The 23,105-nt window shown below is 34.6% G+C and overlaps 2 protein-coding genes and 1 pseudogene across 3 annotated transcripts; all 3 read right to left on the reverse strand.

Annotated features, from left to right (window-relative positions):
• Positions 1–306: 306 nt before the first annotated feature.
• On the reverse strand, positions 307–2,622 carry LOC107860349 (B3 domain-containing protein LOC_Os12g40080). 2 transcript variants are annotated; one of them, XM_016705672.2, is made up of 4 exons: positions 2,311–2,622; positions 1,596–2,079; positions 1,364–1,509; positions 307–770 (listed from the first exon to the last, which is right to left on the reverse strand). In XM_016705672.2, exons 1-4 carry the CDS (start codon positions 2,365–2,367, stop codon positions 489–491), a joined length of 969 nt encoding a protein of 322 aa, XP_016561158.1. In that variant the 5' UTR covers positions 2,368–2,622; the 3' UTR covers positions 307–488. The 2 variants fall into 2 exon arrangements, with proteins under 2 accessions (XP_016561158.1, XP_016561159.1); XM_016705673.2 differs by having other exon boundaries at positions 307–767; positions 2,311–2,582.
• Positions 2,623–4,269: 1,647 nt separating this feature from the next.
• On the reverse strand, positions 4,270–7,028 carry LOC107860352 (annotated as a pseudogene).
• Positions 7,029–7,160: 132 nt separating this feature from the next.
• On the reverse strand, positions 7,161–14,627 carry LOC107860353 (extra-large guanine nucleotide-binding protein 1). Its single transcript, XM_047407414.1, has 8 exons — positions 12,236–14,627; positions 11,991–12,128; positions 11,802–11,906; positions 11,308–11,493; positions 10,297–10,471; positions 9,795–10,036; positions 8,707–8,870; positions 7,161–8,086 (listed from the first exon to the last, which is right to left on the reverse strand). Exons 1-8 carry the CDS (start codon positions 13,553–13,555, stop codon positions 7,495–7,497), a joined length of 2,922 nt encoding a protein of 973 aa, XP_047263370.1. The 5' UTR covers positions 13,556–14,627; the 3' UTR covers positions 7,161–7,494.
• Between the last annotated feature and the right edge of the window lie 8,478 nt (positions 14,628–23,105).

The raw sequence follows: 23,105 nt of genomic DNA on the forward strand, positions 1-23,105 counted from the left end.
GGAAAGATTTAACAATTAGCTGATGAGGCAAACAACGTCCTCTACTTCCGCTTCTAACTAAAGAGAAACATCCGGCATTGCAAGCAAATAGAAAACCTCAGCCCGTACTATCTTCTGTTACACTAAAGACTTCGGGAATTGGGAAGGGGAACATTTCTTCAGTTGTTTGATTTGCATGAACATTTTACTCTCGAATTGCATTCAACATTTTTATACTGCTTAGTATTTACTGAAGTCATCTTATAGTTTTCGCAATTCCTAAAAGTACTAAGCATTTGAAAATCAAGAAACATAAATACAACATAATGATACTGAATAAACTTCTTGATGTCTCGTAATTAGCATTCACAAAACAACAACAACATGATAATTAGGTACATACGACTACTTTGTCCATGGCAGAAATTCAATGGACATAAAACGGACTTAAATCTCAAAAGCATAAACAAACATAATATTCCTAGCAAATCAAGTAAATGCTGTTGGAATTAGAGTGGTCCAATGATCTCATTCTTAACAGGATAGATGTGGACATCCAAAATAACTGGGATTGAGTTGTGTTTTCCTCCTAGTGCAAGCTCAAACACACAAACATCAAATTCATCTAGACGATTATCCATAACAAAATCTTCCCAGCCTGACTGGATCACCAGCCCTTCCATTCTGCAACGAATTGACGCCGGCCACGTTCTTCCAGTCGAAGGGATTCTTAGAGTAATTGTCTCAGATTTTTGCCTCATGTGCTCCTGTGCCCATGCTCTAGGGAACTTCTGGTTTCACATAATATAAGATTAACCAAAATCAGCTCAAAGAACACACTACTGTCATTTGATTCTTTGGTTGGACTAATGGGGGTCTGCTAGTGTATCTGTATGGTACTAATATATATGAATATGTAGAGATAAATCTACATTCACCACATGAACGTTACATACTATTACTTAATGTTACCGTGAACCGAAAAGGCTTGCATACACCAGAATGCAAAGAATAATGAAGAATTAACTCAGGTAATAGGCGGAAGATGTATAATATAAGGATATCATGTATAATTAGAGCATAATCTATGTATCCGGCTAGAAAAAGAAAACAGTGAATCCTATCGGCTATTAATAGAAAGATCCCAAGAATAGTTACTCTATCCTATATTCTGATATATTGTTGTCATGGTGGATTCAAGATTTGAATTTTGGGGGTTCTAGCAATCCATGTTTGCCATTGAATCGCTAAACGATTTATTCTATTAGGTTCGCAATTTAATAATATCTACATATTTTTAAGCATATAGAGAGGACCTAAGTTAAGGCTACTGGTTGTAACTTGCATTCACTTATGACAGTTGAATTTAAAGACAAGAAAATACCAGTTGACCATTGTAGACATGGGTAGGCTTCATTTTCATCAGAACACAAGGCACAGAAGATGTGTGTCTTGAGGCTTGCTGATGAACTCTCATCTTCTCTTTCTCTGGAACCTGGCGTCTGTTTGAGTACGAGCAACTGTTTTCCTCTGAACTAACAATTTCCCCAAATCAAAATCCAAACAATGTAGAAAAGAACAGATAAATTTCAAAGAAAAAAGAGGTAAAACTTAACCAGGAGTGCACTTCCTTTTCTTATTGTCCTCCTTGGCTACCAAGATTTTCTTCTTTTTCCTCCCTTTGCTAGGCTGAGGTGAATGGAACTGATACTGTTTTCCATGAGATGATTTGCGGCTCGTAACCTCTTGTATGTTATCCTCTTCATCAGTAGTATCATCATCATCATCATCATATCCATAGTTTATTTCCTCACATGAAGGATCATCTTCACTACTAGGTTCCTCTTTCTCACAAGCGCTTGGGTCAAAAATCGTGACATCAAAACCTGAAAAACCATCCATCTTGAACACCAACAGATCAGCATCATCCAAGTGATGATCTTTGACAAATATTTCCCAGCCATTACAGAAAACAAAATCATCCTCTTCTGTTCTCTTAACTTCAACCAAACACGTTTTGCCACAAGGGCCTGTTAGAAACTTCCGGCCCAACAGTTTGTTACTGTTCTTAAAAGAAGTCACAAACCTTTTTGGAATCCGCTGCATTAAAGAATCCCAAATGTGTCAGCTACAAATTCTAAAGAAAATCAAGAAAGGGCAGCCAGGTGCACTAAAGGATCTACTGTACTCAGCCTTAACCAACATTTCTACCGAGACTGTTTACACAGCTTGAACCCAAGACCTCTAGGTCACGGGACAACAGCTTTAACGTTGCTCCGACGCTCCCTTTCTTCTAAAGTAAATCAAATAGAGAGAAAACTATTGACTTACCAGTCTATTCCTGAAATCATTCATCATTATTTTGAAGAACGACTTATTTTTGTCCATTTCTTCCCGGTACTTTTGTTTCTCAAGAACTTTGCATCTCTCACAGTGTGTAGTCACTATTTAACAAAATTTTGGTTTCTTTGAAGAAGAAAATTTTGTTTTGGAAAGACCCTATTATGAGAATTACTCAGCTAAGAGTTACTATAGTTTATGGACCATAAATTTGGGGTCATTGTTGGTAGAATATTGTGATGTCTCATGCAAATAAGCTACCATTTTTAGCTTATATTCAAGAGAAAAAGAACTCCTCCTCCCAACTTACTTTAACACTTATACTTTAACTTCTTTTTATTTACCCCTTAACATCTTTAAAGTGTATTTGCTTCACTTCTCAAAACTGAATACCACTCTCACAACGGAGAATGGGTTGCACATGCGTCATGTCAGTGTCAGGTCATTGCTACGTAAAAAATTAGGATTTAAAAAAAAAAATCCCACACACATACACTTTTTATGTATTTTTGTTTTAAAAAGCAAAAAATAAATATTTACTATTTATGTATATATTTATATATAATATAATATATATATATGTACTATTTTAATATATATATATATATATATATATATATATATATTAAATAAAAAATGCCCCAGCCCATCCCATTTTTTATTTTAATTTTAATTTTAATTTTAATTTTAATTTTAATTTTAATTTTTTTTTTAAATTTTTTATTATATTTTAAATATAATATTACTAAAATTAATTTTTTTAATAAATAAACACGCTCCTTTTTTTAAAAAATGTCACGTCAGCTTTTGGGGTCAAATAAATACACTTTAAAGATGTAGGGGGTAAATAAATGAAAGTTGAGTTTAAGTGCTAAAGTGAATTTGGAGCACAAGTTCGGGAAAAGATGTCTTCTCTCTATATTCAAATCGTTTTACAGCTATGCAGAGCTAGATGAGGAAGTATGAAAACTTGACCCCTAACAGCAATTTAATATTTTCCTCAGAATGCAAAAGATAAAACAAAGATGAAAGCTGATGCTCATTTGTATCATAAACCAAATTCGGAAATGGTACAGGTGAAACGTTCTTTTAATTGGAGCTCCCTTTATAAAAAGGAACAAAATTTGTTCCTTTCACACACAGTAGCAGTTTCTAGTTCTGGCTAACTTTTGACTCCTTGTAATGTTTATGCTACACGTCAAAGACTTTATTTTTTGTACAAAAGAAACTTTTTCTGTTTCCAGGGGAGCAGTCATTTTCATTTTGCTTATTAAGGATCCACTTTTCCATTCACTTGAGTGGGATTTGAATCAACTTAAGTCTGTATACCAAAGAAGCCTAGGCAAAGCACTTTGATCATCTGGCCATTGACTCAGCTTTGCTTTCTTCTTTTACCATCTCAATATCTACCGCAACAGCCCTCTTATTCAAAAGAATTCGTTGAAGCACCTCTTATTCCTTTAAGGATAGAAGGAACTTGCATCAGTGCTATAAAATGAGCACTCACTCAAGCTGAAGTTCTATCTCCCTTGCATACTCGAGCGATTCATCCACTGTTTTCGGCTACTAATGAAACATACAGCTTCCTGTGAGTGAGAGAAGAAAAGAGCCTCTTGAATTTTACTGCAACATGATGAAATGCCAACTGGCCAACGGAGGGGCTATGGTTGATGCTGCTGGAGTTGCTGATGGCGACTTACAGTTGGATGAAAATCGTCAAAACATTCGCATTTGATCAAAGGAACACGTTCCAACTTGTCCTCAAATGAATCAAACTTAGTTAATAAGTCAAGAAAGTTCATCTGATTAAAGGTTGGATGAGTCACGAGAACGTTCTCGAACAGTTTCTTGGTTGATAAAATTTTGTTCAGTTTCTCCCCAGTTTCATCAACACATTCTTCATAACAATTTAAGGTAACACAGGAAATAACCACACAAACAAGAATAAACTTCTTCAAATCCCAGTGATTAACATTCACAAACATGACAACATAACAATTAGGTACATACTACTTGGTCCACGCCTGAAATTCAAAGCACACAACAAACTTAAATCTCAAAAGCAAATTAAACATCTCAAAGTAAATAAACATAACACTACCAAATCCTTATGTGCTGTTGGAATTAGAGTGGTCTCATGATCTCATTCTCAACGGCACATATATGAACATCCAAAATAACTGGATTGAGTTGTGTGTTCCTCCTTGAGCAAGCTTAAACACACAACTATCAAACTCATCCAAATTATTGTCCATGACAACTTCCCAGCCTGACTGAATCACCGGTCCTTCCATTCTGCAGCGAATTGGGGCCTCTCATTCCACTCGAAGGGTTTCTTAGAGTAATTGTCTCAGATTTCTGCCTCATGAACTTCTGTGCCCGTGCTTTGGGGAGCTTCTGGTTTCACATAATATAAGATAAACCACAATCAGCCGAAAGAACACAATACTATCGTTTAATTCCTTGGTTAGATTAATGGGGGTTTGCTAGTGTATCAGTGTGGTGCTAATATGAATATGTAGAGATAAATCAACAATTGCGACATGAACATTACTTACTATTACTTTAGCTATTGTTACTGTGAAGAGAAAGGACTTTTATACAGTGGGAAACAAAGAATAATGAAGAATTAACCTGAATAGAAAATAGGCGGAAGATATATAATCCATGTATAATATATGTATATCACGTATAACGAGTGCAAATTCTATGTATCCGGCTAGAAAAAGCAAAATAGTGAATCCTATCGGTTATTTGTATAAAGATCCTGTACTCTAATCTATTGTTGTATCGTGGATTCAAGATTTGAATTGAACCCCTAATCAATTTATGCTATTAGGTTCTCAATTTTATAATATGTACATATTTACCATATTTTTCAGCATATATAGGGTCTAAGTTAAGGCTACTAGTTGTAACTTTCATTAGCTGCATTTTATGACAAGAAAATACCAGTTGACCCATGTTGACATGGGTAGGCTTCACTGTCATCTGAACAGAAGGCACAGAAGATGAGTGTCTTGAGTCCTGTTGATGGACTCTCATCTTCTCTTTCTCTGGAACTTGGCTTTTGTTTGAGTACGTAGACCTGTTTTCCGCTGAACTAACAATTTTCCCAAATGAGAATTCAAACAATGTAAAAAAAGAATAGATAAATTTCAAATAAAAATAGGTAAACTTAACCAGCTTCAACATTTTGCTTGCTTGCATGAAGGAGTGCCCTTCCTTTTCCTATTGTCCTGATTGGCCTCAAAGATTGTCTTCTTTTTCCTCCCTTTGCTAGGCTGAGGTGAATGAAACTAATAGTGTTTTCCATGCGAAGATTTGCGCTTTGTAGGCTCTTGTGCGTTATCCTCCTCATCAGTATCAGCAGCAGCAGCGGATCCGCAACTTTTTTCCTCATACGAAGGTTCATCTTCACTCCTCTGTTGGTCACTAGTATGTTCATCTGCGACTTCATCTGGATGTTTACAAAAAGGTGACATATTTATCTTGACAAAAAAAGGTTTCCCCTTTTTCACAAGCACTTTGGTCAAATATCCTGACATTAAAAGCTGCAAAACCATCCATCTTGAACACCAACATATCAGCATTTTCCAAGCAATGATCTTTGACAAATAAGGACAGCCCCGTCTACTAAATCTCCGCTATGCGGGGACTCGGGGAAGGGTCAGACCGCAATGGTCTATGCCTGAAATCATTCATCATTACTATGAAGAATGACTTATACTTACCAATCTATGCCTGAAATCATTCATCATTACTATGAAGATCGACTTATTTTTGTCCAACTCTTCCCAGTACTTTTGTCTCTCAAGCACTCTGCATCTCTCACAGTTTCTAGCCATTCTTCTTTAACAAAACTTTGGTTCTTTGAGGAAGAAATTTTTTGTTTTAAAAGAATAAAACAAAGATGAGAAAACTCTGAATGCCAAATACTGAAAGAATGATGGTGAGAAACGTACTGTTAATTGGAGCTACCCTTGAAATAGATACAAAATAAGCTCCTTTCATACAAAGCAGCAGTTTCTAATTTAATTTAAGCTACATGACTCTTTGTAATATTAATGCTACACCTTAGACTCTATTATTAATGCCAATAGTACTACTACTTCTTCTTGGTTTTCTTCATTGTCTTCCACATTTCACTTTTCTCCTCGATAGGTTTATCTTACTTATTGTGTATATTAAAAATAATTGTTTGATTTTATTTGTCCAGTTTGAAAAATTAAGAAATCATTTATTATTTTGTGTCTATTTTAGCCTTATTATTATAATAAAAATTTATCATTTTATTAATTATTTTTTAAAGGGTGTGTGAAGTCAAACATGAACAAAAACAGATGACAGAGACAGAGTACTATATTTTCTTTTCATACTCAATTTGATATGGCTTCCTTGAGCCGATGGACTAAGATTTGCATACACATAACTATAGGCGAGATGTGATACATTATTATTATTCAAGTCTCTTTTAACAAGAAAATACTATAATTGGATCAAATTGAATTGACTTTATTTTTTGTACAAAAGACACTTTTTCCATTTCCAGAGAACAGTCCTTTTCATTTACCTAGAAGATCTCATTACTAGTGATTTTTCATGTCAATTTCCTCATTTTTAGAGGATTCCCACCATCATGTCTTTGTTTTGTTGTGCGAATAAACTAACGGTGGATCTCCATCACCCCATGTAAGTCATACCAATATACAGGAAGTGAGCTAATTTGTTAAGCATGCACACACATATAAGAGCATTTAATTAGCAGGCATATTCCATTCTAGTTTGATTAAATCCTATACTCTACAAATAGATCACATCATAGAGCGATACATACAATATAACAAAAAATTGCAAAAGCAAAAGCTATATATTTCCTGTTCTTTAATTGTACAAAAGATCCTACCAGATTAGCCATTTACAAGCCTATTCTGTAAAAAATAAGTCATTTTACTCATTCACCGGCAAACATCTTTCAGTCCTTGAGAATTTTCCATCTTGTGTGGGATTTGACTCAACTGTAAGTCTATACATGTATACCCAAGAGTCCTAGGCAAAGCACTTCGATCATCTGGGCATTTGTTTTCTTCTTTTACCATCACAATATCTACAGTAACAGCTCTCTTATGGACATAACTTTTCTTTCAAAAAGAATTCGTTGAAGCTCTTGTGCGTTCAAGGTGAGAAGGAACTTGCATCAGTGCTATAAAATGAGTACTCACTCAAGCTGAAGTTTAACCGCTCTTCATCCCACTTGATTATCTCCCTTGCATACTTGAGCGATTCATCCACCGTTTTTGGCTCTAAACCTTTTACTAGTGAAACATACAGCTTCCTGTTAGTGAGAGAAGAAAAGAGCCTCTTGAATTTTACTGCAACATGATGAAATGCCAACTGGCCCACGGAGGGGCTATGGTTGATGCTGCTGGAGTTGCTGTTGGGGCGATGACGACTTACAATCGGATGAAAATCGTCAAACCATTCACATTTGGTCAAAGCAACACGTTCCAACTTGTCCTCAAACGAATCAAACTTGTTTAATAAGACGAGAAAGTCCATCTGATCAAAGGTTGGATGAGTCACGATGCTCTCGAAAAGTTTTTTGGTTAATAACATCTTGTTCACTTTCTCCCCAGTTTCATCAACAACATATTCGTCATAATCACTCAAGGCAACACAGAAAATAACTACTCGAACGTCTTCAAACATCTCAATCCACTTGCAATTTTCAATGAACCCTCTTGCCTGTACTCTAATCAGCTGAAATCTGAGTACCAGAAAAAATAAAATTGTTTAAATAATGCCTCTTCATAGTCTGCAAATGACATGGGTTACAACTTCAGTCCTCACCCTACATTCATTTATGACGATCCTAAAATCAATTATAAGATGATATTATCTGCATAGAAGGGTTCTCAAACACAACCGCGCCAGTATCTAGAAATTAAAAAAAAGGAGGATTCAATTGCCCATTTGATTTGCTACTTGAGAATCCAAGCTCAATGGTTGGCTTTCAGATCTCATCTGAAATACTTATATGAACCCAAGATTGTCGGACCAACCATGAGATGGGTCTCTTTTCCAGTGTACTAAGTTTTTACTATGTTGCACTAGATTCTAGGCTATGTTGCTTGGAGCCTTCACAAATGACAGACCGGTTGCATGTTGGATACTACTCCAAATGTTATGCTTTTTTGGAGGATCCAAGCAACATAGGTTCGAGGTCAATCCACACTAGTGACTAGTGAGAGTAGTAAGTCAATGAGGCAAAAATCCTTGCCCATCAAAGACATAAAAATGCAAGGATGATAAACCAAATGTCAAGTTTTACTTTTCAAAATTATTCCACTTCTCTGTCAACTACATGGTTAATTAGCGTTTACAAACCTGAGTGCAGAATTAGGGTGATCGCTGCTGTCAAGATTATCATAATCTTCTGAATCTGGGAAGGAGAAATCCACACATGAAAGTCCGTTGGAAGAAGTAACACCCTCAGCATATAAAATATCCACATCTGAAGGTTCATAATCGGTTTTCAAAATATCAACGGCCTGAAATAGGAAAACAATAGATGCAGAGATATTTAGCAACATAATGGAAGATCCTTCCCATCATCTGTAGAAATCAACAAGGAACTCACAGACAGTTACATAACCCAGCCAAATGCTACTATGTGATCACAAGGTTTATTCAAAACATGGAATAAACAAACCAATTTATTCAAAGTCAACTTAATTTAGTTCAAAAAACCAATTTATTCAATGTCGACTCAATTTAGTTCACCAAAGTACCATAAAAGATAGTAAGAAGCTGTACAGCCAGAGAAGTTAAAAAACACGCAAATTTCAGTTGTTATCAGGTGTCTTTTTTTTAATTTGAAGTATATAACTTCTAAGAAAAAGCATATTAACCACCAGTAACATTCACCATCAGGTGATAAGCTTCGTCATTCGAATGGAGAGTGGCTTATAACTAGTATTCAAATGTAGGCACATGGGCAAGGATGGACTACTTGATATAATATGCAATTGCAAAATACAGATGTAACACACAGGAACTAGACAAAGTAACATTCTCAGCTTCGCTTCGCTTCTCTTCTCCTGCTCTCTCAGCAATCAACACGAAGTCAAATGTCACAATAACAACAACCTACCCTAATATGGAACCAGTTTTAAGAAGTCTTTTTTGATCATTTCAAAGACACAAAATGTCATGAAGTTAACAGGGGAGTATCACCAAAGTGCAAATAAGCATACAACATATACGATGGATAGAGCTCCTTCTTGGGCCAGACTCGATTTGTCTATGTAAGAGGGCAAATGAGGAATGGAGTTGAAATAACTGTAGACTTTGAACCATAAAACGAAGAATCTACAACAACTACCAAGTTCTTCAACCTTCAAATATAGATAGCAATCAAATATGCATAAATGTGACATCACCAAAAGCAAATTGACTACATGAGATTCTCTTACCCGCTCTAAGAAATAATAAGACATGTCATGAAGCATTTCCAGTTCACTTCTTCGCTTATAAGTTGCCTGAATGGCTGTATCATTCCACAACTCCTCAATTAATGGAGCATATTCCCGTGTTGCAGCTGGGAAAACGGCTTCTAGATTACCCATGGCCATTATTTTGAGAAGCCAATCTGAAAATGCTTTCAGTCTCGGAGGTATGGAATATAATGTTTTCTTTTCAATCCCAGTGCTATCACCTGATGTCACAAGCTCTTATTGTTACTTGAGAGGTATATTGCAAGAAATCCAGGTTCACCAAGTAGGCTGAGGGGAAATCAACTATGATGGCATGCACATGGTTATGTTTATGGAACCAATTAAAATGAGGCGCCCAAAGTTTTTAATACCACATGACTATGTTTGCGGAACCAATTAAAATGAGGAGCCAAAAGTTTGTGATGTCACATGATTGTTCTTATGGAACCAATTGAAATGAGGAACCTAAAGTTTGTAATACCTGTCATCCCAGAGTAGCAAGATTCCCCGCCCAATTCATACAAACTCTCTTCTTCAAAGCGCTCACGACCCTCAAGTAGCACACCAATGTACCCATACACATTACTTTGGATCAACAATTTGATATGTTCTCTCTCATCCTCCGAGAAAGGAACATCCTTGTAAAGAATTTTTGCCTAATTTACCAAATCAATGAAAGTAGAAGCCAAATTAAACAAAGATAGTCTGATAGGAAAAAATCAACGTACATAATAACAAGGCTAGATGGGAACTTAAATTGCTATAAACACAGACATGCAAAAAAAGAAAGGATTCAAGTCGTATAGGTGCCCAACATAAAAGAAGCATCAACATTAGTCTTTGCACAGAGAAAACTCTAAATAAGACAATATTACAAAGGGCCACACAAATATCTAACTTAGATATTTAAAGAAGACCAATAGCATCTAATCGCACTCAGACAGAATACAAATGCAACAAATTTATAAACAATAAGTTAAAAACAGTTCTTCTCAAAGGGTGATGCACCCTTTCCTTTCCTTTCATTTTTTTTCTTTCTTTCTCATCTAGGTAAGCAACTATAGGATGAGGAGATTACTGTTTTCCTCTATATTTGGAACACAAATACCGAGAAAGCAGAAGAAAAGGAAACTTTCCACTTTACTAATGAACTAAAGAAGGATGAATCTTTAAATCACTTCCCCCGAGCATGATGCAGGAGTAACTAATGTTTGTTGAAAGAGCAGACAGTCCCTAATCTAGCATAAATCAGGTGAATATGGGATGTTGTGAAACCAGATAATTGATAGCAAACAAGCTGGTCATCGGAGCATTATACTCGTGGAGAGAAAGCACATGAATTATATTTACCTAAAACAGCAAAAAGCAAGGCTCACGAGTCAGTTGTAATAGTAGAAACTAATTTTGTTATACTTCTTGTGTAGAGACATGTTCTTTTGCCCAAACATTAATATAAATTTATGACTTAATTAAAGAAACAGTAGAAAGTCACCTGCTTATATATGGTGCTAGTACCAGATCCACTATATCCAATCAAAAGTAGCTTGTTAAGTGCCCTCTGTTCAAGATAATCAGGTACCACTTGACTAAGCACACTATTAACTTGCTCTCCATAAGTATTAGATGATTTTGAAGGCACTGGAAGAGAGAGTACAGCACAAACCAGCTTCATTCCAGCCTGAAAAGACAAATACTTTCACTGAGAACCAGAAATGGATGTATATTTGAGTATGTGAAGTGGATAAGTCAAGAAGGAACAAAATCGAGGAATAAATAAAGACGATTCCCATTTCCATACGCTAAGTGGTTTTAAACGGGAGCAAACCAGGAGAAATTTAATCCTTATTTTTAGGCCCTAGCAATGATCCCCCAAAAAGCCAAACCTCAGTAAACCAAAGTCCGTTTCTATGGAAACTACATTAATCAGAGGCAATGGAAGATTTGAAAGAAGGATAACAAACTCAAATCGAGCATACAAAATCTAACCTTGCCCCATATATATCCTTTGGTATTTTTTTGCCCCTCTTCCTGATATGAACCATCCTCATTCACCCAAAAATGTGGATTGCCAGCACATTGTACTCCTGCTAACTGAATAAGTAATCAACCGAGTCAGTCTGAAACACAAAAAGTGAATTATAACTGGACCTCGTTTTGCAGGTATCAAAAATTAACCTGTAACATGCGTAGCTCGGATTTGGTGATCTCACGACCATTTATATAGACCTGAGTGTTTCCACTGCTAGCATTTGGCTTGATGGGACCTCCAACATTTAAATGAGGAGTGATAATTTGTGAAGGTTTTTGTCCTTCCTGTTATATAATCAACTATCGGCTTAGACTTCCAGATTAATGCTCAATGTACAAATTATATCATGAGGAAAAAGAATAAATGATGTCCAGAATGAAATTCTACTCACCCTTCCCCAGAGACCAGAAACTTTGTCATACCAATAATTCCCTGGTTTCAGCTTCTTTGGTGGATTTATGCAGCTTTGCAATACAACAAGCTCTTCTGGAGAGAGAGGTCTTCCATTCACACATATATATTCAGATGGCAGCTGATTTACTTCACACATTTTCTCCGTCTTCATTATCTGTCTAATCTCCAAATCATTTAGCAGTCGCTTGAGCATCCTAGAGCATTTCCCCAAGTTGCCTCGCTTTGATTCATCAATTGGGTAACTGATGCAGCTGACACACTTTCTTCCCTCTGGCATAGACCCCATTGCTCTAAGCACACAATTACTGCAATATTTGGCATCACAAACAATACATACCTCCTTTTCAGTAAACCTGTTTCCCTTACAACAACGATAGCACACCCCTTTCTTCACCTTAACTGCAGGTTCTTTCTTTGGTCGGGCGACCTCGGCCTCAACACCACTAACATCTTCATTAATATCCTCGTCCTCTGACTCAATATCACAGAAAGTCACAACAGGAGCTCGCTTCGCATCACAACTAGGTTCATTAAAACTATCCCCATATTTATGAGAAGAAACACGAGAAGACGGATAATCAACACTCAAAATTGACTCATTCGAAGCCCAATCTGGTTGGCTTAAATCATTGAACTCCAAGTTTCTGTCTTTACGACCATTTGAAGCCCTCAAACTGTGTGTACTCCTTGATAAGTCTTTAGATTTCTCAAAACTACTCGAAAATCTAAAAGTACCAGAACTCCCCACCCTTCCCAGCAATTCACGCGAATGATCACAGCTAACGCAGGAAGATGCCAAGTCAGTGGATTCATTAATTAAACCAGAAAATTCACCTACACTCTCATCACCATTACACCTCTCCAACGGGCTAGAACTACTGGACTGATCTGAAAGACCAGAAGCCCTATTACTATGTACCCTCTCTTCGAGTGCAGTAACAGAGCTAGGAGACAACGTCGTCTCTGAGCCTAAAGCTAATTCTTTACTAGCAGAATCATCCTCATCCACCCTCTGAAAAGCTATAACAGATGTAGGAGACACAGTTGATTCCGAACTACGCTTCAAATCTTTAGAAAATCTCTTGGTTATATCAGTAGCTGATATAGGTTGAACAACTGGTAAAGTTAACTTATGGGATAATGATGCCTGTGAAACTACAGTGGCCACTGGAATCCTATCAACATTGATAGGTACTGCCCGTGGAAGATCGTGGTTTATAGGTGGACCATCGTACTCCACAGCAAAACAGTATTCTACTCCATCATCAACCACCGTAGCCGCCATCTCCGGCGACATTTTGGGAGGACAAATCAGAGCACCCTCAACAGTTATCAAAGATTTTTACTTGCACACAAAATAGAAGTATAAAACAGATTTAAAAAAAGTGAAAATCCCTTATCAACTATTATTTACAGAACAGAGACAGTAGAGAGAACTGATATGGGTAAGAATTACAAACCCCATCTTGCTAAATCAGCAAAATGCCCCTTTTAAGATTTCAAAAGAAACCTAACCCAGAAATAGTATAGCAGAAGCTGAAGCTGGCGAGGAAAAGTGAAATCCCTCAACAACTATGACTACTCGATATTTACAGACCCAACATACATGAAACTGGAAAGCGTAAGGAGATAGAGACTAAAGACGCAATCTTGCTGTATGCTCAGCATGCCCTTTCAAGATTTCACAAGCAACCAAATCCAGGGAAGAGCAACTATGCAAGAAACTGAAGTTATCAAGGAAAAGTGAAATCCCTCAACAACAGACAAAAATACTGAGATGGGTGAGGAGATAAAGACCAAAAAATGCAATCTTGATTGTATCCTCCCTCTACATGCTCCTTTCAAGATTTCAAAAGCAAACAAAACTAGGACGGAGCAGAACAACTGTGCAAGAAACTGAGCTCGCAAGGGAGAAAAAGTGGAACAAAAGAAGGAATTTTGAGAGCAGATTGAAGAACAAGAAGAAAGAAACAGAAATGGGAATGGTATGAGGGAAAATCCAAAGCTTGGGATGGAGAAAAAAATGTGTTGGGAAAGTAGAAAAAGTTGGGTAAGTGGGGGGAAAAAGACAACAAAGGAGGGGTATCCAATAGTGGTGGACACTGTTTGCAGAGGCATCCTTTTTCTTTTCTTTTTCAATTTTGCTTTTTTACTTTACAGGACTCCGTATAATATATCTTTGTAATTTAATCCTAATCAAAATTATATTTTACTTAGTTAACTCGTTTTTCTTTTTTTCCTCATTGTTTGAGTTGAAATTTGGAAGCTTTGGCTGCGTGGGAGAGAGAAGAGTAGTGGATTGTTTTGGAATTTTGGATGGAATTGGGACACTTGTCTTGTACCTCGTGATTGGCATATCAAAGATGTTTGCTTTTTAAACCATAAATAATGGACTCCTATTTATACAAATTTTTTTTATGTTATTCACATTGTTTTATCCAACAAACATCTTTTTTAACAATTCAAATTTATGCTTCCAGCCAAAACTTTGCATCTACTCTGAAAATGATTTTGCATTTTAGAAAGAAAAAAAAACTTGAGGCGACTCTCTCCTAGACTGACGTGTAATACTTTATGCATTGATATTTTTATACAAAAAAAAATATTCCTTTCATTTTATTTTACTTGACTTTTTTAACTTGATAGATTCATTAAGAAAAATATTAATTAAAAATATATTTACAAAATTAATCCAATTAATGATGTCTTGAAATTCTAAATCTAACAATTACTATTTTCTTGAATTATTTAATTTCAAGGGTAATATAGAAAAGAAGTTATAAAATACTCTTACTTTGAAAATATTGACAACTAATTTAAAACAAACATATTTTTTTGTTATTGTTATTTGGAAGTTCTTAATAACAAAGAATTTTAGTTAATTAGTGAGACAACTTAATTTGAATTGTTATAAGGTCATTAAATCAAACAAAAAAAAAAGAGAAAAATTAACTTAGTAATTAATGAATGGGTGTAATAACTTGAATGGAAACTTGAAAGACCGATAAATTATAATCATATCAAGTATACATGAGTTTGGTGGATTAGTGATTGGAATATATAGTACGTATTTTTTAATGATTCTTTGTCTTCAAAATAGTCTTGTTGGATGATTACTCTACTTGACTTACTAAGTATGTTAGGTGAATATTCATAATTTTAAGGCAATTTTTTCAATATCAAAACTGTTGAACATTTATGGAAAAAAAAAAAATGCATCAATCTCTTCCAACTTAATTTTTGACCTTTGGCCAAACTTTGATGTGTGCGTAATTCAATTGTGGATTTTTTTTTTAAAGAAGGAAGAAAGAAAGAAGGAAAGTTGCAATCTACTCCCTCCGTTTCGTTTTAGTTGACTTTCTTTCTAAAAATATTTATTTCAATTTAATTGTCCCTTATGATGAAATCAAGAGTATTTTATTACGTTTTTCCAATATTACCTTCAACATTAAATAACTAAACAAAATATATTTACTCAAATTTATATTTTCAAAGCATAATTAATAAGATTAATTTAATAAAATAAACCCATAATAAATATTTTTTTAAGGAAAATATCAAGTCAAAAGGAATCAATTATTTTAAAACGGAGAAAGTAGTTTAGACAATGCTTTTGATGTTTTAGGAAAATAAATAATATCTTAATTTAGTTAAAAGATATTGTTATATACTAATTGATGCTAGTAAGTCCTACCGTCAATCATTAAATCTCAATTATGTATTGAGATACGAAAAAAATAAGAGTGCATAAATTATTATTTATTTATTTATTTTTGGTCTTTACTCATCGGTGTATGAAAAAAGTTTATCAATATTTCAAAATTTGTCATTTTCCAATGATGTTTGAAATGGCTCCTAAAAAGTTGTTGACCCTTCAATATGCCATGTGAATATGACGTGGGTATTCTCTTTCCACATTTTTCCAAAGATTAGTGACCGAATTATTATTCATTACGGAGATGGATGCAAGTTGAATAAAAAACATAACCTGTGCAGAAAACAAATTAAAACGTGGAATAAATAAAATACATAGATTTAAATTAGTAAAATGACAAAAATCACCTCTATATAGTACGTTATATTTAAAAAAAAAAAATAAACAAATATTTTTAATTATACACCATATACATTAGTTTTTAGACAACAAAACTATGTCTAATACGTACGTAATATTTACATTAAGTTACGTATTTTTAATCTATACATTATGGCATCTACATTAAACTTAATTACTTCAAAACTACACGACTGTTTGGTGTTTGAATAAGTTGGACTAAGTAAGTAAATCACACTATTACTATTTTTCAATTACCATTTAATAACATTCATTCGCACGACTTGTGTTTTTTTTTTAACCCATAAAGAAGGATAACTAAATGACAGCTTAGTAGCAACCTATATTCAGGCCGGCTCAACCCTTTGGAAAAAAAGCGGCCTTATAAGGCTCCTAAAATTTGAAGGTCTCATTTTTTTAGTAATAATAAATTATAAAATTTTTAAAAATATATTAAATACTATTTATAGAAAAAATAAAATTTTATATAAAAAAATTTAGATAGAGTTTGATATATTTAATTCAGAATATCATGTGTCAAGAAATTAATGCATTGATTATATTATTAATTAAAAAAAATTAGAATAAATCGATTATACAATTTTAAAAATAGACTTTATAAAACAATTATTTTTTTTCTTAAAAATGTAAAGACCTCCGTTCAATTTTGATCTTAGGTCCCGAATTTGCTTGAACCGTCCCTACATTATATACATGGAATTACATTTTCAAAAAGTGGTTCATGCATATGTGGATCTAATCTGATCAATTGTGATGGGGGCAATACGCAAACGTGAGATAATTTAAGTTTAGAAGCTACATGGGGTACAAAGTCATACTTTGATAAAAGAAAAAGTTGATAAAACTTACAAACACAAAGAAAAATAGTCCACGCCAATCAATATATTATTTATCTCTAAGATCTTGAAATTTATTTATCTCTTTTCTCATCATTTTGAATTTTTTTCCTCCTTCATTCTATTAAAGAAACCAAAAAATCTTTTCCTCAATAACCATCGAGTACTAATTACCGAACAATACTATACAATACTAATTATGTGTTTCATCTTCTCCTATTTACTATGAATTCCGCACATTTCTACTTTTACCATTCATCTTCTCGTATATTCTTATAAACTTTTTCGTTGATATATTCTCTTAAGTCTTATGTTTAGAATTGATAATATTATTTTTGTGAATTGTCTTTACTATTAGGCAATTATAGCTGAAAGTAAAAAAAAAATCTTTATTTTTTTCAAAAAGAAAAAAAATTGTATGGAAGTATAAAAAAAGGAAATAATAATAATTTTTTAAAAAAAAGGTTACAAGGAGGGAAAGGAAAGAAAATATCAAGATAAAATTACAGAAGATATTCATATAATCCTATAATCCGATACTTATGTACATATGTTTATGTACAAAGAAATAACTTATATTTCAAAATTTATTATAAATAGAGATAATACTCAATTACCCATGAACTATACCCAAAAAGGTTATGACACACCTCAACTTAAAGAGAATCATATTACCCTTGAATTAATTAAAAGTGTAATTTTGACACCCTTAATGCCTACATGGCACATACGTGACACAACACACCGAAGTGTCCACGTAGGCACACGTGTGTGCCACATATGTGTCACGTAGGCACTAAGGATGTCAAAATTACGCCTTTAATTAATTCAGGGGGTAATAGGGCCCCCTTTAAGTTGAGGTATGTCACAACCATTTTGAGTATAATTCAGGGGATAATAGAGTATTTTCTCTCATAAATATATATAAAATTAGATTGGTTTTATTGCAATAAGTTCCGACCATCACATTATTTTAATAGAATATATAAAATATAATTTCGCTTATGCATATATTACACAAGTATTTCTATTTAGAAGATTAAAAAAATCTTAAGCAATTAAAAATCATTAGGAGGTTAAAAAAACTCTTAGCAATGAAAAATTATTTAAAATATAAATTAACTGCTCATAATTAATTGGTTAGAACTTGAAATCTTTGACTTGGAGAACTAATAAAGAATATTTATACTTTTTTTTCATAAGATATGATAACAAAGTATTGGACAAGATACAAGTATTTAGATTTTTTTTTATTGTTTTATTATTTATCTTCTTGCATAAGATACATGTGTTTTTTATTATTTAACTTCTTGCACAAGATATATGTATATATATACATTGGTTCACATAGAATAAGATCATCAGAAAATTTCCCCAATATTTTGCTTCAATTCTTTTATGGTATCAGAGCGGTAGCTCGATCTAATCTCTTTTCCTCCTTCAAGCATCACTTGATTTAAATGGATCAACACGGTACTCTAGGTGTGGTTAACACTACCATTGCAGCTCCTACTACAGCTGCAATTCCTACTGTACCTGGGATTAACATGAATCATTCTTACTATTTTACCCCTTCAGTTTCACCTGGTATGATCATTGTCAACTCCATCTTTGATGGAAGAGGATTTCCAGAGTAGAGAAGAGGAGTATTGATAACTTTATCTGTGAAAAAAAAACTTGGATTCATTAATGGAACATGTAAAGCACCAGATATGAATGCAACTGACTATTACTATGAACAGTGGAGTTGTTGTAATAACATAGTGATATCATGGTTGCTCAATTCTTTATTAAGGGAGATTGGTGATAGCGTGATCTATTCTTCCAAGACGGTCAAAGAATTGTAAGATAGCTTAGAGCACAGGTTTGGTAGATCTAATGGTGCTAAGCTATGTCATTTGCAAAAGGAGATTCCAGAACTGGTTCAGGGAACTAACGAGATAGCAGGATATCTTACTAGGCTAAAGAGACTTTGGGATGAATTAGAGTCTCTTAATCATACTATTTGTTGCACTTGTGAGTGTACAAGTCAAGGAAAAGAAAAGTTGAAAAAGTCCTTAGAAGATCAGAAGCTAATCAAGTTTCTAATTGGGCTTAATGATGCATATGCATAGGCAAGGGGAAATGTCTTAATGATGAACCCCTTGCCAACTATTGATTATGCATATTCACTACTACTTCAAGATGAGAATCAGAGGGAAGTGTATGTGAATTCAACTCTTTCAACTGAATTTGGAGCTTTCATGGCAACAACTCAAAGAAGATTCAATCAAAAAATTAGAAATTAAAATATCAAATCAACAATCCCAACACAAAAGTTTACAGAAAACAACTACCAAAGAAATCGAAAACTCATGCCCAAAGAAAAGCAGAGAAAAGCCAAATATAATCCTATTGTGACTTGCACTTACTGTGGTAAGATGGGGCATGTTGAGGATAATTGTTTTAGGCTTCATGGATTCCCAGATGATTTTGAATTCACAAAAACAAAGAGTTATACAGGTTCTGCAAAAGCAAATGGTGTGACTACAGAAGAAGAAATGAAAAAAAAATATTGCACAGGAGGAGACACTTACCAATAAATACACTTTATTCATAAACATGAACAGAGACCAATATGCAAGCTTAGTTCAGCAGGTGACAAAGGACATAAAGGCAGAAAACTCAAGTGGAGGTTTTAATCCAAATCTTATTGCTGGTACTATTTTGAAATATCATGGAAAATATTTTTCTGTGTTCAATACTAGGACATGGATTATTGATTCGGGGGCCTCAGAAAATATGTGTTATGATGCTGGTCCTTTGTTTCTTTAAAAGCTCTTCCTGTGCCTTTGAATTTGACCTTGCCCAATACTTTCAAAATCATTGTTACTCATATAGGAAGTGTTTCTATTCTTTCAAATTTGATTTTGAAAAATGTTCTTCATGTTCTTGACTTCAAATACAACCTTTTATCTGTTCATAGGTTATGTTGTCAATATAAATATGATCTATTATTTACTCTTAGTGGTTGTGTCTTACAGGACCCTTTAATGAAGAACACTCAAGCTTTTGGTGAAGTTAATGAGGGGTTATATATATTGCAGCCTAGTAACTCTAAGTGTCATGAAGACGTGGTTTCTTTCAAAAATGAAGCAATTTCAACTCTAGTCCTAGTTCAGTTTCAGCTTCTTTTCCAGTTTTGGCAAATGTTGTTCCTAATGTTGACTTATGGCATGTAAGATTGGGGCATTTGCCTTATTCAGCAATGAAGAAGTTGAGTTTTATTCATTTTGTTTCTAATTCTCCTCTAGTTTGTGATGTGTGTCCTAAAGCTAGGCAAATTAGGTTGCCTTTTCCTGTTAGCAAAATTCAGTCCAAAGGGTTGTTTGATTTAATCCATATTGACACATGGGGTCTATTTAAGTACTTTACTTGCAATGGTTATAGCTATTTTCTTACCATTGTTGATGATCATAGCAGGACAACCTGGACTTTTCTGCTAAGTTTTAAGAGTAATGCCTTTCCTACTCTGAAGAATTTCTTGGTTATGATTGAGAGACAGTTTAATCTCAAAGTGAAGAGTATCAGATCTGACAATGCTTTTGAATTAGGAAAAAGGGACCCAAGAGAGCTTATTTCTGCAGTCACAATGCATTATCCATCAAACTTCATGTACAACCACTTCACAACAAAACGGAGTGGTAGAGAGGAAACATAGGCACCTCTTGGAGACTGTTAGAGGACTGATGTTTCAATCTAAATTGTCGGTCTCCTATTAGGGAGAGTCTATTCTTACAGCAACACATTTAATAAATAGGTTTCCCTCTAGTGTTCTCCAAGGGAAGGCACCCTATCAAGTTCTTTTTAGGAATGAACCTAATTATGAAAAATTCAGAAGCTTTGGTTACTTATGCTACTCTAATACTTTGTCTCAACACATGACAAATCTTGATTCAAGAGCAACAACGTGTGTCTTTCTTGGATAACCACAAGGACAAAAGGGATACAAAGTTTTGGACATTGAATCCAACAAAGTTTTTATCTCTAGAGATGTCCGTTTTCATGAACATATATTCCCCTTTGCTTCCAAACAACCCATTCATAGAAATTTCCCTTTACACATAGATTTCACCACCATTCTCATAAATCAAGATGATCATGTATATGCAGAACCTAGTCCACACAGTTCTCAGCCATTCCAACATTCTACACTTATATTACCTACTACAGAACGTAATTCACCCCATTTTTCCATTCCACCCAACATACCTCATTCACCCAATCCTAATTTTTTACCAACTACGCCAACAAGGAAATCAATGAGAGTGACTCAAAAACCTGGATACTTTGCAGATTACATTTGTAATTCTATGGTTTTAACTGATGTCTCTAATTCCTGTTTTATCCATCCTACTAAAGCAACATCCTATTGTTTTAGTTCTTTGTCTCTTTCTAATCAACAGGTTTTTCACTCTATTTCGAACATTATTGAATCCAACAGTTATGCACAGGCTTCTCAGCATGACGGGTGAATTGATGCTATGAAACAGGAGATTACAGCTTTGGAGGTAAATCACACTTGGAATATAGTTCAACTCCCTCCAAGGAAAAAACTTTATTCTGTAAATGGGTGTACAAGGTAAAGCACAGATCAGATGAAACCATTGAAAGGCTAAAGGCAAGACTAGTAGTGAGGAGGGACATTCAACAAGAGGTTATGGATTATACTGAACCATGATGACCACTATCAGATGTTTACTTACTATTACTATAAAAAGAGGTTGGAAGGTCAATCAATTAGATGTTTCTAATTTTTTTTACATGGAGACTTGCAGGAAGAAGTCTATATGCATTTTCCTGTGGGAATGAAGTGTCCTGGTTCTAAATCAGTTTGTCTCTTAAAGAAATATCTTTATGGGTTAAAACAGGCATCTAGACAGTGGTATGTTAGATTAGCCGGGGCACTAACTTACAAAGGTTATACTAGCTCTCTAAATGACTATTCTTTGTTTTACAAAAGGTCGGGTGAGCTGATTTCTATTATAGCAGTATATGTGGATGACATTTTGATTAGTGGGGATGATGTTGACGAAATTCAACAAATACAAGCATTCCTTCACAAAGAGTTCAAAGTTAAGAATTTGGGGGAAATCAACTATTTTTTAGGAATGAAAATCCTACGATAGAAACATGGTTTCATAATCAGTCAAAGAAAATTGACCTTAGACCTTATTCATGAGTTTGATTATTCTGGACCTCAGGTATCTTCACCTCTTGACCCACACACCAAGTTGACTGCGGAAGATGGACAACCTTTGTCTAATCCTTCTCTTTATCATCAACTAGTTGGAAAATTAAATTACTTAACCCACACTAGACCAGACCTTTCTTTTGTTATGCTGACCTTAAGTTAGTACATACGACAGCCTAGAGATTCTCACTTTTCAGCTGCTCTTCGAATCTTGAGATGCCTCAGAACAGACCCGGGTCAAGGAATCCTTTTACCCTCAGATGCCTCTTTTGATCTCCTTGTCTTTTGCGACGCAGATTAGGCCTCCTGTCGAAATTTTCGGAGATCCGTTAGTGGTTTTTTCATTTCTCTTAGTGGTGCTCCAATTTCATGGAAATCTAAGAAGCAAGCATCCGTCTCTTTATCTTCTGAGGAAGCCGAATACAGGTTAATGCGTAGAGTGAATACTGAAATCACTTGGTTGGTGCATTTTCTTGATGATCTATCTGCACCACTGACGTTACCCATACCAGTGCACTCCGACAGTCAAACAACCATAAACATTGCCAAGAATCCCATCTTTCACGAAATGACAAAGCATTTGGAATTGGATTGTCATTTCGTGAGGTAACAATTTATGTCTGGTTTGATTACTCTCTCTTTCATTCCATCTGATCATCTGGTTTTCGATCTATTCACTAAACCTCTATCTAGTGGATCGCAT

This window comes from Capsicum annuum, chromosome 2 (genome assembly GCF_002878395.1).
Source record: "Capsicum annuum cultivar UCD-10X-F1 chromosome 2, UCD10Xv1.1, whole genome shotgun sequence".
Taxonomy (NCBI): domain Eukaryota; kingdom Viridiplantae; phylum Streptophyta; class Magnoliopsida; order Solanales; family Solanaceae; genus Capsicum; species Capsicum annuum.